Source organism: Oryctolagus cuniculus, chromosome 3 (assembly GCF_964237555.1).
Source record: "Oryctolagus cuniculus chromosome 3, mOryCun1.1, whole genome shotgun sequence".
Taxonomy (NCBI): domain Eukaryota; kingdom Metazoa; phylum Chordata; class Mammalia; order Lagomorpha; family Leporidae; genus Oryctolagus; species Oryctolagus cuniculus.
Genome location: NC_091434.1, coordinates 25,080,786 through 25,099,016, shown reverse-complemented (window position 1 = coordinate 25,099,016; position 18,231 = coordinate 25,080,786). Strand labels below are relative to the sequence as shown.

Below are 18,231 nucleotides of genomic sequence, written 5' to 3'. Positions count from 1 at the left end.
GATGATGGCAGGTGCTGCTGAAACACTGGCAGAAGGAGGAATGTGCTAATTTTTATGGAATAGTTGGGGAAGGACTCACGAAGCATTTTTCCTACTGTTAAGGGGAAACAGAGAAGCTCAGGTTAGCGGCTCCTAAATTGGACTATGAAGAATAATGGCATAAAGGGTCTATTGTGATAACCCCAGGGAGAGATGATAGGCTTGGACCAGAGTAGAAGAAGGGAAGGCAGGGATACATGGTCACATTCTGTATATATTTTGATGATGAGAGAAGAATGAATAGCAGTATGTGACATGTTAAATTACTATCAACTTATGTATTCAAATTATCTTAATATATGTGGCAGAGTTTTATTATTACCAGAAACACAACAATTACAAAGAATTCCTCACTCTGGAACAGACCATACAGTACTTCATACCTTTTATTCAGCCTCAAAATCAAAAAAAGAGAGCAGCGAAACTACTTTTGTAATTGTGTATACAATCTCTGTGCTGGTTCATGAATACTAAATATAATATAGTGTCTGATTTTTAAAAACTCAGGACAAATATGAGGGTTTACTTCATTCTTGTAATCTAATCTGGCTATATTATTTAAACCAAGCTTACCAACTAAATGCCTGTGTGGACACTAAGAAGCAATTACAATAAGTTAACATCATTCCTTACATTCTGATTCCATACATTTCAAAACTTGTACTGACTTTTTTTTTTCCTAGCTGGGCAGTCATCCTCAATCAAGGAATCTGACTACTTCTGGTAGAAAGCCAATAGCAGGACTTCAATCCTTACTTGCATGTAGGCTGGAGACCGAATCTGAAAGTGTGTTGAACAGCATACACTCCAAAGCTATTGGCTTAAAATAAGAAACATACATTTTTTTTTTTTTTCCCTCACAAATCTCAATAGCTCTCAGCTGTGCTTCTTTACGTCTCTGCAGTGTGCGATGGGTTTGTTAAGACTAGGTGGTCTAGCACAGTCTAAGCTGGGGTGACTCAGCTCTGCCCCGGGCCTCTCATCCTATGCCAGGGTAGCCTGGGATCCTTGTTTTGGTGATAGTGAAGTTTAAGACAGAAAGTCAGCAATGCACAAGCACACTCTCTAGACCCTGCTTGTGTGAAGTCTGATGCATCCTATAGGTCAACTCAAGTCACATGGCCAAAGGACAGATGTGAGAAGTCAGAGAAAAGGCACTGAACATCCAAAGAGAAAATATCCATGTCATAAGACCAAACAACAACAACAAAAGAAACGGCTTTACCCACAAACATAGAAAACATTGTAACTACTTTTTTTCAGTTTGGTTGCTTGCTTTTTCAAGTGTTGGATTTGGAAGACAAGCAAGTTTGGTTAAGGCCTTGTTCCAAATCTTGACCCTTTTTTGTTGACCAAAATATAGTTGCTGTGCCCAGAGCAACAAATTGATACAAAGGCAATTCAAAGCATTTGCCAAAACTTCCCACAAACCTCACCTTGGAAACACACTGAAAGGATCACACAAAGTCATATTTTGAGTGTTTAATTAAAAAGAGGAAATAATAAAACCTGAACTTCAAGGGTTATTCAGACAGAAGTTAGTCTTTGTGACAAGCAAAGGAATTTTGTGGATGGGACTGATTCCCCTCTTTAATTGTGGTTGATTTTCTTCTAATTTCAAAAATCAGATCTTTCAAAGTTTCACTCTATGTACTCTGATATTTTCTAATTTTTATCTTTTGCTTTTAGACAATAGCTAAATTGGCAATAAAGTATGAATAAAAATAATTCAAAGATGATTAAAATATGAAATCCATCCCAAAGGCATAACAATGTACAAGTATTGAACTAGTTCATACAATGCAAACAAGTTTAATATAGTGTTTTTCAGAAAGATCTTTTTCAATCTAAATTATTATTTTAATTGGTAATAAAATTCATGTAAACATCATGTCCCAAGCTTGTCAAAAAATTCTTCCCCTGTTAATTACCCCAATTAACGTGTGGTCAAATAGTCATAATGGAAGTTTTTTATTCTGACCATAAGCTGTGATCTGAGTAACTTGCTGCATCTATAACATCAAAATTAATATGTGAAATCCAATATTAGTTCCAAATTTAATTTCAGGTATAACTAAAATGCATTTCAGGATGAGAGAGATAAATAAAAGCTAATGATAGTAATGATTTCTTTTATTCCCTAAAGGTGCATACATCGCATTTCCTGGCACCGTTCTTTCAATTCCTTTCCCAGTCAGGACTGCGATATGTACTCACCCATCTCCCAAGACAAGCATGTTGACTGCACAGCCTCGCTTTTCCTATAGTATCATGCACGCTCCTCTTCTTTTCTTAGTTGATTCTCACAGTTGCTGTAACTGCTGTCCTTTCAGCAGCCACGTATATGTGGCAGCCATTTTGAAAATTTGAATTTCCTATTGAGTAGCCATAGGTTTGTGTTATTAATAATATTTGTTTGTTGTGGAGACAATCACATACATATGTTTGTATGACTTGATTAAATAAGAATATATGTACCTTAAATCTTTAAATTTCCTAACTTACTGTCCTGTCCCCATATAGGCAAATCTTAAGTTATCATTATTTTATCTAGGCTAGCAGCTAAGAATAACAATTTAGATATGGAAGCCTAGAAAATTTTTGCATCTGAACAGGTAACCTAGATTCTCTTTGTTTTCTGCATGCCTCTTGCTGAGATTCTGTGCTGTGACTATTTGTAAATAGAAAAGCTCCTCTGTGAGACGGATGGTTATTTACAGTGTTTTCTCTATTATGCAAGATAAATTATTAACCAGAAAATAATTGAATATTGAATATGCCCTGGCAATGGAATAATCTTTCACCAAGTCTGTCACATAGTATGCTACAAGCATGCATTCCAATTAGTTGAGTGGGCCAAGTAGATTAATGTATCAAATTGCCTAAATTCATGTTCCAAACCTACTTTTCATAAAAACTTACTACTCCAATTGTGAATAAGTTATTATTCAAGTTTTCTAACTTCCTGCAAATTTCAACTATATTTTATGACCCATGGATTTAGATCACAGTTGAATATTCTTACCATTGAGAAAATTTTCTTGAAGATACATTTTCATTTCTTCCATTTTGATAGGATTATATCACAGCTATTCAAATAGTTGACATGCTAACATTTTAAAACAAATGGGTAGGAAATATTTTACCACATTTTTATAAATAATTTTTCATACTACTAAGGATGAGAATAAAGCAGAACAAAGTAAGCTGGGAGAATACTGGATATTTCAGGATTGTAATATCAGTATAAGAACAAGCAGAACTGTTTAGCCATTATGTCATAATAGTGCCCTCTCAGTGGTTCTTCACATGTGGCTCCCGCATTGGCAGCGTGAGCAGCACCTGAGAATTTATGAGAATCACAAACTCATTTTTTTTAAGATTTATCTATTTGAAAGGCAGAGTTGGAGAGGGAGAGGAAGAGATCCTCCTTCTGTTGGTTCACACCCCCCCCCCAATGGCTTCAATGGCCAGGGCTGGATCAGACTGAAGCCAGGAGCCAGGAGCTTCTTCCAGGTCTCCCATGTGGGTAGCAGGGACCCAAGCACTTGGGTTATCTTTAGTTGCTTTTCTCTGGATGTTAGCAGGGAGCACGATCGGAAGTGGAGCAGCAGGGACACTAACCGGCTCCCAAATGGGAGGCTCCCGTTGCAATAGGCGGCTTTATGCTCTACACAATACCAGCCCCCAAATACAAACTCTTCAGCTGCACTCCAGATGCTCTGAATCAGAAACCCAGCCATCAGTGTTTTGTGTTTTCACTTGAAAGAGTTCCCATTGAAGACTAACACTGGATAACCAGCATCCCAAAGATTTACTTAGTTTTTCAAGTTCTCTCAAAAAAAAAATCATAATATAATTTAATCTTCATTAAGAAGACAAAGTATTATCAACATTTAATAGAAGAAGAAAGTAAAACCCAGAAAGATTAATATTGACTTCTTCAAAGTTACACTGCTATGCTGCTGGCAGAGCTAGTACCTAACTTGACTTTCACTGACACTTGCCTCCATTAACAAAAAAGCAGAAAAAAACAAAAACAAACTCAGTCATTTTTACCTTAGAAAAAGTAAAGTGTAAGTCAGACAAAGCATTGACACTGCCATGATGCTGAATGTGGCTGAAGAACAATCAATGCATGAGTATTAGTGAGCACCACAGGGGAGGAAATCACAGATAGGATGAAGAGGATAAAGAACTCTGTCACCGTTGTAACAAATACTCTATTAGCGGTTGTTGTAAGCACAGGGATACAACCCTAAGTAAAGCAGAGTATTGATCTTTAAGGATTTTTCAGTATACTGGGGGAAACAGTCCAAAAGGACGGCTAACTTCAATACAGAAAAAAAAAAATTCTCTAATACATAAAGGATGCCACAATGTTCATTTGGAAAAAGCACTGCTGGCCCTGAGCATGACATAAGGAGTTAACAGGTGGTTCAAAACTGCCTGGAACGTGCGCTACCTAATTATTATTGTAGAGCAGTGGAGAAAAGATCTTAGCCCATTGATTTAACTAAAGTTATGAGAAAGAATAAGTGGATATGAATCCTTATTTTCTTACCATTTGTTATATACAGAGAGATGTCAACATTTTTAAGTGTCATTATTCTGAAGGATTATTGTTCACAGGTATGTTTGAAATCCAGAAAAAGAAATTTTTAAATTGAGTTTCTTTAATAGAGCAATTTAAATATTTAATGGTATAAAAATTAAGCATTTTATCATTTTATTTAAAAACACTCCATAATTTGGAAGATTAAAAAATAACTCCATGCTTATTTTATATTTGGAGAGATCAGATACAAACTGTTACTTGATTTTACTGGAAAATATTTACATAGTCATTATATCAGACTGAGACAGCATTGAACATATTGTGGAATAACATAAAATCTATAATTTATATAACCTTGGCTATCGATTTCATATATAAAATTAATAAAATATATCCTTTTCATAACAAGCTTGGCTAAGATCAGCACAGTAATATTAAACTCTTTCATTTTTGCTGATTCAACTTCATATAGTTTTTTCTTAACTTCTAATATATATGATGGATGAAAAACAGGAGAATACAAAATAATTGGAGCAGATGTAAGAAAAAACAGCTAAATCAGAATTATTTCATTAAATTTTCAATTTGTGAGGCAATAAAAATGAAGATTTAATATGAAGCAGCTTTTTCATTATAATTATTCTACAGCAGGGAACTCATGGTGATTAGAGTATTTTGTGTGTTAAATTATATTGTTTGGCATTATTGTTATCTGATTCTGGATTATATTTATATCAGCAAGCTAATTTATACATTAATGAAAATGTGTAGGTAGTAGACTAATAAGCATAACAAGAGAAATGACACATCATAATTCTTAACCTACAAAATACTCAGCTCTAGAACACCTGAAAGATATATATTAATTTCACTATTAGTGAAATAATGTCAATATTAGCCCTAGTTTTGACAAGACCTCAAATGCTTTTTTTTTTTTCAGTAAGGTGAGACATAAATGTTTTATGTAATGGCCAAAATTTATTACATTCAACTTTCAAGTGTTGAAAGCAACAGTTAAACTCAGAAATATTATGATAGCTTTGTACAATCATTCATAACTAATATAGTGCTTTTATCTTAGATTTTGCTCTCAGCAAGGAATTAACAGAAGGGATGAAGTACAGAATCAAGAACTCTCCAAAAGATACCAACATTCTTAGATGATATCTACACAGAGGCAGGAAAGTACATGCCGGTTGTAAGTTGGTGTATGATATTTGAATCACAAGGATGTTAATATGGTAGAGATAAATAAAGAAGCAATAAGCAGCAGGGCATTACAGAAACAAAGATGTCGCAGTTACAATGGGTCAAATTTTACCAACAATATTTTGAAAGCAAGATAGGTCAAGTTGGCCCAAACTATGTCCCCATTGCCCTGGTTATCCTTGTCATTGAGGTAGAGAGTTATTGGCAAACTCTGCATCCAAATGCCTTGGACTGGAAGAACAGTCAAGGGGTTCTAATTCCTTTCTTAAACTGACTAGTTCCAACCCAACTAAACCCACAACAATATTCAGTGTTGTCTGCAATAATTCTTGGTATCTTATGTCGCTGGACCTGCAAATTGTTGCAATAGCCAGCTATGTTATAGAACAGGGCTTAATGGAAACAAGTAAAATGAGTCCAGAATTAGGTCAGGCCTTGAAATTGTCTATGTTATTTATCAGAAAAAACATTTTAAGGAAAATCCAATCTAGAATGACAAAGGGGACAGATCAATCTAGAATAGAGATTTAAAAAAAAAACTTTAAAATATATGTAAAGTATAATTTTAGAATTATGACACATTTTCTAGATTACATAAGAACTATATTACATATGTAGTCATTCTATCAGAGTTCATAATGTGCAAAGGATACGCATGATTTAGAATGGAGGCAAAAATTTTATCTTCTTAGAAAAGAATATAGTCAAATATATTTTTATTTATACATATTTTATAATATACACATGAATATAACAAATCGTAGTATTCCTACACTTAGAATTTTGAAGTGACTACTTACAGGATTATGAGCCTATGTAATTATGATTTCTATTAACGAGAGAATACATGACCACTCCAGGATGCATGCAGTGCTTTTGTTTAGTACTACTGAGCCCCAGCAGAAAAAGGAAGAGGATGAGGTGGAGAAAGGGAAAAAGAAACATAAAGGATTTCACACAAACCATTGTCCTTTGAGAGGGGTTGGTTGTGTCATTCTTAAAGTCTTGACAGGTTTCCTCAGGGACCAATGTCTGGTTTCTTTTGGAGAGGGTGAGAATGTACTCACGTATTTTTACTACTAAGCTAAGGTATTCAACATGATTTTTATTTTTTCAGTAAATGAGTAAAATTTACATTTTTCTATAAAAATATTTTATATTTGTTGACTAAACACATGATACAATTAGTTTTTTTTTTAAGATTTATTTATTTATTTGAAAGTCATAGTTACAGAGAGAGAAACAGAGAGCAAGCTCTTCCATCCACTGGTTCACTCCCCAGATGACCACAATAGCCAGCGTTATGCCAGGGCAAAGCTCAGAGCCAGGAGTTTCATCCATGTCTTCCATGTGGTTGGCAAGGACCCAAACACTCCTCCCATCTCCTTCTGCTTTTCACATGCCATTAGCAGGGAACTGGGTCAGAAGTGGAGCAGCCAGGACATGAATTGATGCCATATGGAATGTTGGCTTTTTAGGCAGCAGCTTAAACTGCTGCACCTCAATGCCAGACCCAATACAATTAGTTTTTATTTGATAGTAGTGGATTTTTTAAACTAATTTGATATTTTTTTAAAAAAAAATGTGTTTATCTTATTTGACAAGTGGTGGGGAGGGAGTGCTGGTTCAGTCCCTAAATGCCCACAATGGCTAGGGCAGACCAGGCCAAAGCAGGAGCCCAAAGCTTATTCCAGGCTCCCAAGTGGGTGACAAGAACCAAAGTACTAGAATTATAATCTGATACCTCCCAGGATGCACATTAGCAGAAAGCTGGACTAGAAGCAGGGTAGAGACTAAGACCAGGCACTCTGATATGGGATGCAGGTATCCCAAGTGACAATTGACCTGCTATGCCCCACACCTGTCCCTCTACTGATATATTTTAGGGTAGATGGAAGAAACATTTACTGTCACATAAAACTGGCTTTCTGATATACTCTCTCATACCAACATCTTTCTGTTATAGGAATCTTTAAGCATACTTCCTTATTCTTGAATTTATAACTAAGGAAGAAGTTGTAGGGAAAAGTAAACATATGGTAGACACTATTCTCTTTTCTGGGAATTTAAAAAGTAAAATTTAGAATTTTAATCTAGAATTATCTCAGATACTACAGTAACGTTTGCCTTAAATATATTCTAAATCATTATGAAATATTATCAATATATCATCCAAAATTGAAGTGAAGTGAATAATTACTATTTTGGTCTCTTGTACAGTGTTCTCGCTTGATAACTGGAACACTGGAGATGCAGTTGATTTACAATTTTCAGTGCCCATGAGTCGTCAAATTATAGAATTTATAACCATGGGTGAATTTCTAAGAATATTTCAGATTCTTAACTGTGCTGAAAAGTACAAATCAGAGAATGCCCTCGAATGTTAACTAAATCACTAATCTCACCACTGAGTTACAAGGAGAGAGATTCTGGTCCTATTAAATTGGCTCTATCTCTTCTGAAACAGCTAAATGCAGATCCCAACAGTGGTCCATGAACTCCTTTTTTTTTTCCTTTAACAGAGTTATAGACAGAGAGAGAGAAAGACAGAGAAAGGTCTTCCCTCCGTTGGTTCACTCCCCAAATGGCCACTACGGCCAGTGCTGCACTGATCCGAAGCCAGGATCCAGGTGCTTTTTCTTGGTCTCCGTGTGGGTGCAGGGGCCCAAGCACTTGGGCCATCCTCCACTGCCCTCCTTGGTCACAGCAGAGAGCTGGACTGGAAGAGGAGCAACCGGAACTAGTCAGAAGGAGGATTAACCAAGTGAGCCACGGTGCCGGCCCCCATCATAAACTCCTTTAAATATCACTAGTGTGATACATATAAAATGCAATAATTTTAATGTATATTCATTGATTATTTTTAGAACTAATTTTTCTTCTTTGGTAATTGTAGAAGACCACCTTAAATGCAAACATCATCATTAAATTCTAGAGGTAAAATAGTTTTCCTCTACTGAAGAGATACTGCAAAAAGCCAGGGATATTAATTAAGAGCACTGAGAAAAACAACATAAATATTAATCAAACAATAGTATAACGGGTAAGTGAATACATGCAATGATGAAAACGAATGTGCATGTAGGCAAGCATAGTGTTGACTGGAAGAAGCCAATGCACACACTCTACTCACCTTTACAAAAAGTTTGAGCTCAGTAAAACTGCTTCCTATTAGCGATGCATACTGTACAGAACTTCACTAGCCAAGAAAGGGGCGATCATGAATGTCAGCACAAAGGCAGCTCCACTGTAGTTGGAAATAGAAAGTGGCACATGTGGGGTCACTTGTGAGGTGCTGGAAATATTCGCTGCCCTAACCTGAGTGGTAGTTATATAGGTGTTTGCTTTACAATGATTCATGAATCCTTATAGTCTTAACTATACATGCTCTACTTCTCAATTAAAAAAAATACATAGATGGATGTAAAAGGGAAAACTTAAACATTGAATCAAGGAATTCAGAGTATTTAATGTTTCATGTCTGTGTCACCCAAAGCATACAGGTAGACTACCATCAAAAAATATCACAAAGGGTCATGGAAGATACTATGGAGAGAGAACTAAACTAAGAGAATAAAAACTTGTGTTCAGAAACTGATCTATATTTAGGCAATTATATCCTGGGAATCATAAAACTTCCTTCAGTTCTGAGACTCAGAGTGTGAATCTGCAAATTGGAATAGCACTTACCTGTAGAAAAGTGTGGTAATTTTAGTGAGGTTGTACAAATTACTCATCGTCTCATCCTTTTCACTCAATATCCTTAATCCTCTGCACAAAGATATGGAAACAACATCAGAGTTAGAATTGTCAAACAGCGCCAGGTTACATTCAGTTTTTCTTTGTTTATCCTTCATTGCATTCAATACATGATCGTGTAGAAGGAAAACAGTTCTAGTATTTTTTATTAGGGCCAGTGCTGTGGCATAGTGGGTTAAGCCTCAGCCTGCAGCACCAACATCTCATATGGGCACTGGTGCGAGTGCTGGCTTCACCTCAGATCCAGTTCCCTGCTGATGACCTGGGAGGGCAGTGGAGGGTGGCCCGAGTGCTTGGGCCCCTGCACCCATGTGGGAGAGCTGGAAGAAGCTACTGGCTCCTAGCTTCCTATCAGCCCAGTTCATCCATTGTGGCCATTTGGGGCATGAACCAGCCAATGGAAGACCTCTTTCTCTCTCTGGCTCTCCCTCTCTCTCTGTAACTGTGCCTCTCTCAGAGAGAGACAGACAGAATCTACCATCTGCTGGTTCACTTGCCCAGGTGATTGCAATAGCCAGTACTTGGCCAGGCCAAAAACAGGAGCCAGTGGCTTCATCTGGGTCTCCTTTGTGGGTGGCAGGGGTCCAAACACTTGAGCCATTCTCCACTGCTTTTCTAGGTGTACTAGCAGGGAGCCGGATTGGAAATGGAGCAGCCAGGACATGAATCAAGAACCCATATGAGATGACAGTATCACAGGTGGCAGCTTAACCCACTATACCACATCAGCCCCAGTTTTAGAATTTGTGTTTTGCATGCACATACGATCACACAGAGACACATGAACGCATAAACACACCACATATACATATGTGCAAGGTTCCTCTGCTGTTTAGGGAAAGCTAAACACATTTGAAAAATACTCAATGAGCAGAAAGGAACAAATGTTTGGTTTCATCTGGTAACATTCCTGCTTATAGAAATATGGCAAAGAAATATATATATTATATATTATATATAATATACTTATATATTATTTAAAATACGGCACCTGAATATTTTTGTAGTATTGATTTAGATGACTTTAACTGATAGCAGTCTAGCAATTCATTAGAGTATATATATATATTATATATTATATATATTTATATACTATTACAAGATCAACTTACTTCAGAATATGTACTTCTTGAATAAGGAAAAAGAAATATTTTAAAACATCTCTCCTCTTTGGTTCTATATGTGGGGAGCAACTCGGACTAGACTAAGTTACTGGAATTAAGACTTATTCTATGCATCTGCTCTCCCACAATATGGTGCTGGGAGAGGAGAAAACAGCTTCTACGCAGCTGCCTCTTGCCAACTTGAGTGATGACCTCCAGGAGCTGATCCTGCTCCTGATTGGAGGAGAGCAGCGTACTCGGCGTGTGGGCAGCCGAGTTGGGATTGGCGGAGGAGGACTATAAGGGAGGAGAGAGACGGCATGCACCAGGAACATCTAAGGGGAACATCTAAGAGGAACACCTGTGCAGCCCCCGAGAGAGCCGGCCGGCAGTGTGCCGCTCCCCTGCGGAAGTGGGGAATGTGGCAGGGGGAACCGCCCTTCCACGGAGGTGGAAGGGACGGTAGCCAACCCGGGAAGGACCAGCAGCAAACCCGGGGAGGGCCGAGCAGACAAAAGAACAGCGCGGGGTCCTGTGTCATTCCACCACGAAGACGGGGAGCGACACTATACACTTTTCTAGATAGGTTCTTTCTTTCTTTCTTTCTTTCTTTTTTTCTTTTCTTTTCTTTTCTTTTCTTTTCTTTTCTTTTCTTTTCTTTTCTTTTCTTTTCTTTTCTTTTCTTTTCTTTTCTTTTCTTTTCTTTTCCTTTCCTTTCTTTCTTTCTTTCTTTCTTTCTTTCTTTCTTTCTTTCTTTCTTTCTTTCTTTCTTTCTTTCTTTTCTTTTCTTTTCTTTTCTTTTCTTTTCTTTTCTTTTCTTTTCTTTTCTTTTCTTTTCTTTTCTTTTCTTTTCTTTTCTTTTCTTTTCTTTTCTTTCTTTTCTTTCTTTCTTTCTTTTCTTTCTTTCTTTCTTTCTTTCACAGGCAGAGTGGACAGTCAGAGAGAGAGAGAGAAAGGTCTTCCTTGCCATTGGTTTACCCTCCAATGGCCGCCACGGCCAGCGCTCTGCGGCCGACGCATCGCACTGATCTGAAGCCAGGAGCCAGGTACTTCTCCTGGCCTCCCATGCGGGTGCAGGACCCAAGGACTTGGGCCATCCTCCACGGCACTCCCAGGCCATAGCAGAGAGCTGGCCTGGAAGAGGGGCAACCGGGACAGAAACTAGCACCCCGACCAGGACTAGAACCCCGTGTGCCATCACCGCAAGCAAGGTGGAGGATTAGCCTAGTGAGCCGTGGCGCTGGCCTTAGATTCTTTCTTTCATAACCCATTTAATTTCACAACAATGTTTCAGGTAAAATAAAGATTCCAAGAGTTCAAGTAATATTAAGGCTTGTAGTAAATTAATGGAAAAATCAGGATTTTGCCCAAATTTACCTGATTTTGTTATAATAAGGTCTGTCCCCTCATTCAGCTCAGACTCCCAAACACACAGATACACACACAAAATAGATAATTTTCTATTTAATTTTTAATGAATTGCTATCTCTAATATGTCATGCAAAGAAACAACTAATGACTCTGCACCACTGCTCATAAATATCTGAAGTCACAGTTTCAAAAATTATGACATATGCTTTCAAATAATGACTAGATGGAAAATAATTTGCAAACACCTTTATGTTTTATTTAAGAGCCTCTAATGGAGCAATAAACTAAATATACCCAGATTTTGTGATATTTTTAAAATATTGCACCTGAATATTTTTGTAGTATTGATTTAGATGACTTTAACTGATAGCAGTGTAGCAATTCATTAGAGTATTTGATGAAAAATTTATATGACTGGAATAAAATCTAAGTATTTTATTCAATGAAGTTGCAATGAAATTAAATGAAAATTCAAACTGAACATTTATATCCTGAATGCTAGGCATGGTGTTGGATACAGTGTAAGTTGTTCAAGATTAGCAAAATTAAAACTATAGGAGTGTAATGGTTAAGATGTAGGCAGTAGGCCGGCGCTGTGGCTCACTAGGCTAATCCTCCACCTGTGGCGCCAGCACACAGGGTTCTAGTCCCAGTCAGGGCGCCGGATTCTGTCCCGGTTGCCCCTCTTCCAGGCCAGCTCTCTGCTGTGGCCCTGGATGGCAGTGGAGGATGGCCCAAGTGGTTGGGCCCTGCACCTGCATGGGAGACCAGGAGAAGCACCTGGCTCCTGGCTTTGGATCAGCGTGGTGTGCTGACCGTAGCGGCCACTGCAGGGTGAACCAACGGCAAAAGGAAGACCTTTCTCTCTCTCTCTCTCACTGTCCACTCTGCCTGCCAAAAAAAAAAAAAAAATGTAGGCAGTGAACTTACTAGTTTTAAAATCAGGCTCTTGCTTGCTTCACTCAGAGATAGAAATACTAAATGGAGACTGGTTTTGTGTGTAAATAAGAACAGTGTGTGCAACAGTGAGGGAATATACATTCACATGTGAATGCGGGATGCCCTACACAAAGCAGTGTACAACATGAGCTGGCCCAAGAGTAGCCCACGTATTAGGGAGGAAAGGGAAACTGACAATGGTACCTGCAATGGGGAAAATCTGTCCATAACCAGGTAGTTGGGAGAGTGGAAATGTTCCATAAAGCACCTAAATGACCAGTGCAGTACCCTTCAGTGGAGGACCAGGGCAGGGAAGGGGAAGGACCACTAACCTGTCTTCCACTCCTTTTATCTCCTTTTACAAAGTAAAAGGTGCATTTTAGGAAGGGAGACATTCTGATTGAAAAGCAGGGGTTTGAAGGGAATATTGGCGCCAACTGGCTCCACAGACTTTGCCTATCCAGCTTCACAGAACTAACTAGCTACCCACCAATTTATTCTTCCTCGATTATAAAGAATTACTAGCATAAAGAAACTGGATATGAATACAGTCTTTACAAATATAATTTTCCTTATGTATCCATCAGATTGTTAGTGTTTACCACCATGGCTCTCCCAATAAGATGATGCTTATACAGACAGTTTTTACATTATGCATCTTTAAGCATCTTCTGGCTTCACAGGCGTCCCTTGTATATGTACTCTGTCTTGGGAATTACTAGAATGAGAGCCATAAGGCTTGTGTCCTCACCAAGTGATAAATCGCTGATAGCATTTTCTTGCGAAAGCTTTTCGATGCCTACTTTGAATCCCTCACCTGGCATTTTCCTATTGTATGCAATGAGTTTATTCTTGCCAGAGTGACCATTTCTGTGTCTATTATGTAAACTTCTGATTCCTGGATCTCAGCATGAAAGAGTAGGTGGAACATTATTTTCAGAATGATAGATTTTCATAAAAAGTAGGGGTGGTATATTGTGTTCTTGGGGTCAGCAATAATACAGCAATAGGAAGGCACAATTTTGGCAATTTTGTAAACACATTGTTGTTATTCTCTTTCTGATCTGTTTCAGGAGCTGGTCTTATAATAAGTAATAATTTTAAAGATAAATACTTAAGAGGATTCTGAGATATGGTCCATAGGATGACCAGAACAATTTTTGAATTGATAATGTTGAATGTTTCATAGCTAGCTCATAAACAATGAAGATTTCAATTCCCAAATTATTCATAAAATAAATAAAATACACGTAATGAGTAGTGTTCTACTCTTATAGCAAATATCTATATAGGATAGGATATCTGAGACAACAAATTTCTGGAGAGAACTATGAAGCACAATATTAATAATAAATTTCCTTAAGTAATTAACACATAGAATCTTCCTAGAAAAATGAAAAAAATTAAATTGCAAATTGTGTTTATCATTGTAAAATGTGAAATAATCTGGGAACAAATATTTTGTTTATTTAGCTTGTATTTGTTTATTTAATTTTGTCACTTACTAAACCAAATAATATTATGCATAATATAATTTCATTTCTATGATTTTATAATCTTATTGGGAATAATCTTATCTTTATCAAATCTTCTACATAAATAGTCATCTGGTATGTAAAATCATGCTGTAAAAGTATGTTTTTTAAAGAACATTAAGTGGTAAAGAGGTTTAATGTGAATTTTATTAGGTTCTATATATGTAGATTAAAACTGTTACAGTAATTTTTATTCCTGTGTTTCACATTTAGACATCAAAGTATCATTCTTCTAAACCTACATGCTTGATGCTATTCATTTAGAAATTAATGCATCGTATCTAATTCTAAAATGAACTCTAGGATTATGAATAAAATCTTGTGCCACAGAAATTTATTAGCATCAAGAATATTACTTGGGGCCAGTGCTGTGCCAAAGAGGGTAAAGCTACCTCCTGCATTGCTGGCATCCCATATGGGCGCCAGTTTGGGTCCCAGCTGCTCCACTTCAGATCCAGCTCTCTGCTGTGGCCTGGGGAAGTAGAAGAAGATGGCCCAAGTCCTTGGATCCTGCCTCAACCTGGGACATCGAAAAGAAGCTCCTGGCCCCTGGAGCCCAGCTCCAGCCATTGTGGCCATTTGGGGAGTCAGAGGATAGAAGACCTATCTCTCTCTCTCTCTCTGCCTCTGCTTCTCTGTATCTTTGCCTTTCAAATAAATAAATAAATCTTTAATAAAATAAAATGTATTATATAATGAACTAAATTAAAGGTAGTTAATGCATTAATATTCTTTTTTAAAAGATTTATTTATTTATTTATTTGAAAGGCAGAATTACAGACAGAGAGAGGGCGAGACAGAGAGATCATCCATCCAATGGTTCACTCATCAAATGGCCACGGTGATAGGAGCCAGGAGCTTCTTTCAGGTCTCCCACATGGGTACAGGGGCCCAAGCACTTGGGCCATCTTCCATTACTTTCCCAGGTCATTACCAGGGTGCTGGATTGGAAATGGAGCAGCCAGGACTTGATCCAGCTCCCATATGGGATATGCTGATGCTGCAGGCAGAGGCTTAACCCACTATGTCATAGCTCTGGGTCCTATTTTCATTTTAGAAAACACATTTCTATATAGACTATCAACTCAAATATATTCTAGTTTTTTTGATGTTACTCCAAATTGGGTTTGCAGTAGTAGGACTGGGCAATTTAAATAGATATGATAATGAGATATATTATCCCTAACTTTCCATCTGTTTGGGTTATCATCCTTTCACCACAGTTCACTTCACACTGTCCAATTTCCATAGAATTTGTCCCTCAAATTCTGCCCATCCTTTGAAATGAAGCTTTGCTTTATTCAGGAATTATTCATGCCCAGGATCATCTTGTGAATTATTTTATGTCATTATAAACAATCCTGTTACCTTTTTGATGGTGGAACAATTAGATTTCTTTGTGTTAATGGGTTCTGTTAGTAGCCGTGCCAAGTTCTGGTGGTAAAACTGTAATTGAATTAATCAGAAAATTAATTTAATATATGCTAAAGAAATTTTATTAAATTAACATTATAGCAACCATTTAAAAAGTACAGTTAACTGAATATTGCATAAATTAAATAATATTCTTAGTTGGTTTATGGTTTCATGTGCTATCTAATTGCCTTTTGCCACAAAATTCATTTCCTTTTGTAGTATTCTTATAAAACCTTAATCATGAGGTGAATAAGCATGTTAAATGATTACGTTTCCTGATAGAAATATCTTTGTTCCCAAGAATAAATATATCTGCAGCTAATGTTTTTTAGAAGTAAGTGATATTTTTCTCTGAAGAAGGATGTTTTTATTGAAGATTCAGTTGCTATTTGTGGTTATTCATTATACAACTCCATTTAGAAATCTAACTTCTAGGTCTTCCTTGGGGCAAGTAGGGTTATAGTTCTAAATAGTTACTCTATGAATTGTCATTTACTTATTTAAATTGTTATAAAAATAATAAAAACCAGATAATATTTGCAATCTCAACCATTTTAAGTGTACATTTTAGTGGTGATAACTATATTCACATATTGTGCAACAGATCTCTTCAACTTTTTGACCTTGCAAAACTGAAACTGTATACCCAATGCATAGTGAATTCCTATTTTAGATGGTCTCTCCAGATTTAATAAGACTTTCCCCTCTTCCCTATCCCCCACTTTTTTCCATGAAAGAGGATTTCAAATTTACTTTGGGAAAATAATAATTAATGTACATTACAATTATTTCAATAATAAGAATGGATGTGCGGTTCATCTTACAGAGGACCTTGACCCACATTGCTTCACTGGTCTTCTGTGAAGTCCCTCTGAAATGGGTGAAGCAGTTTTGGAGTTGCCCTCCAAGTGATAAGAGGGTACTCAGGATGGCCTGTCTTCTCTCAGTTGCTGAGTTGTTATTATTGGAAACATAATTGATCTAGTTATTATTAAAGTGCATGAAATTAGCTACACAAATTGGAAAGTACAGACAACTTCTGCTTCACCGCCAATGTTTAAAGCAGTTTTAAAATTATAAAATTCTTATTGAGAACAACCCAAAAATACTAACTGCTACCAATAGATAATTACCTTCCACACGAAGTTCAAGTAGTTAGAGCTCACTATGTGCTTATCTGGGCTAGTCATTAAAGAGCAATGCGGATACTGAACCACATTAATCAAATGAGCTGGGGCTGGTATCTATTCCCTTTCCTCAGGGCTCAGTGCTCTTTTACCTTTCAATGATGGAAAAGCATTCCTGTGTCACTCCCAAACCACCGTTCTCAGAACAACAACAACCTGTCCTCAGAAACGGAACTGTTGTTCCTAACTTCCTCCATATTAATTCCATGAAACAGATTCCAAACCCAAATAATTCAAATGCTAGGTTTGTCTTAGACTCCCTAAGAACATAAACTCTGAGGGCGAGGACTATGTTCTACTCACCATTGTAGACCTCCATCTTTCTCACTGCCTGACATATATTAGGTGGATAAACAAGTTAAATGAATGAGTGAATGCCGGCTTTTAAGTAGAATTCCTATAAAACAATCTGCCCTCTATAGCAGCTACACAAGCTCATTATCTAGTATGTGCCCTGCCAAAGCAGTATTTAGAAAGTGTTGTCTCACAATGCAAAGCAAGGGAAAGTCCTAAAGAAATATGCTTTCCATTTTCTTTCTTCAGTAGATTCTCTAAGGATTTATAAAATTTACCTGTACAATCTACCTTGGATAACATCTTTGAGGTACTGTTAAGAAATTGGCAAGTTGTGCCAGGAAAAAAAAAATCTGACATCATAATGCAAATCAGTCCTGATTAAAAATGTATAATAGGGACCTACGATTTGTATAAATTCTACTAAGCATTTTATGTAAAAGAGGAGTACATTCCAGAGCACATGCATAATTAAATGTAAATGTATGCTGAAAAATCTCATAATCATGAAAAATACGTATCTTGATGGACTACTTTTATTTGGCAATCTTTTCCTTCCAATATCAGTCTTAATAGTCAAGACTAGATTAGAAATTAAATCTATAGTCTCAGCTCTTTCTATAAAATATATATAAGTGTAGGTTTAGATAATTTATTTTCCTTCCACTGTATATGAGAAAAGATAATTACATTTTTTTTTCTGGAAAAAGTGAAGACACTATACATTTTCTAGCCTTTGCTTTGTCTTTGTAGAGTCTGATACTGTTAGTTAATACAACATCAGTTGGTACTGTTAATTGTGGGTACTCTCCTCAGTTTCC

At 36.9% G+C, this 18,231-nt stretch overlaps 1 protein-coding gene across 2 annotated transcripts in view; it reads left to right on the top strand.

Annotated features, from left to right (window-relative positions):
• Positions 1-18,231, top strand: part of SPAG16 (sperm associated antigen 16) — a 1,190,570-nt gene that overhangs the window by 1,014,778 nt on the left and 157,561 nt on the right. The window contains exon 16 of one of the 2 annotated variants that reach the window (XM_051849132.2): positions 5,679-6,777. The exons of the other annotated variant lie outside the window; for it this stretch is intronic. Within the exon in view, the coding sequence (XP_051705092.2) occupies positions 5,679-5,761 (83 nt within the window). The 3' untranslated portion in view covers positions 5,762-6,777. Of the gene's footprint in view, positions 1-5,678; positions 6,778-18,231 lie in introns of those variants that run through there. 2 annotated transcript variants of the gene reach the window in all.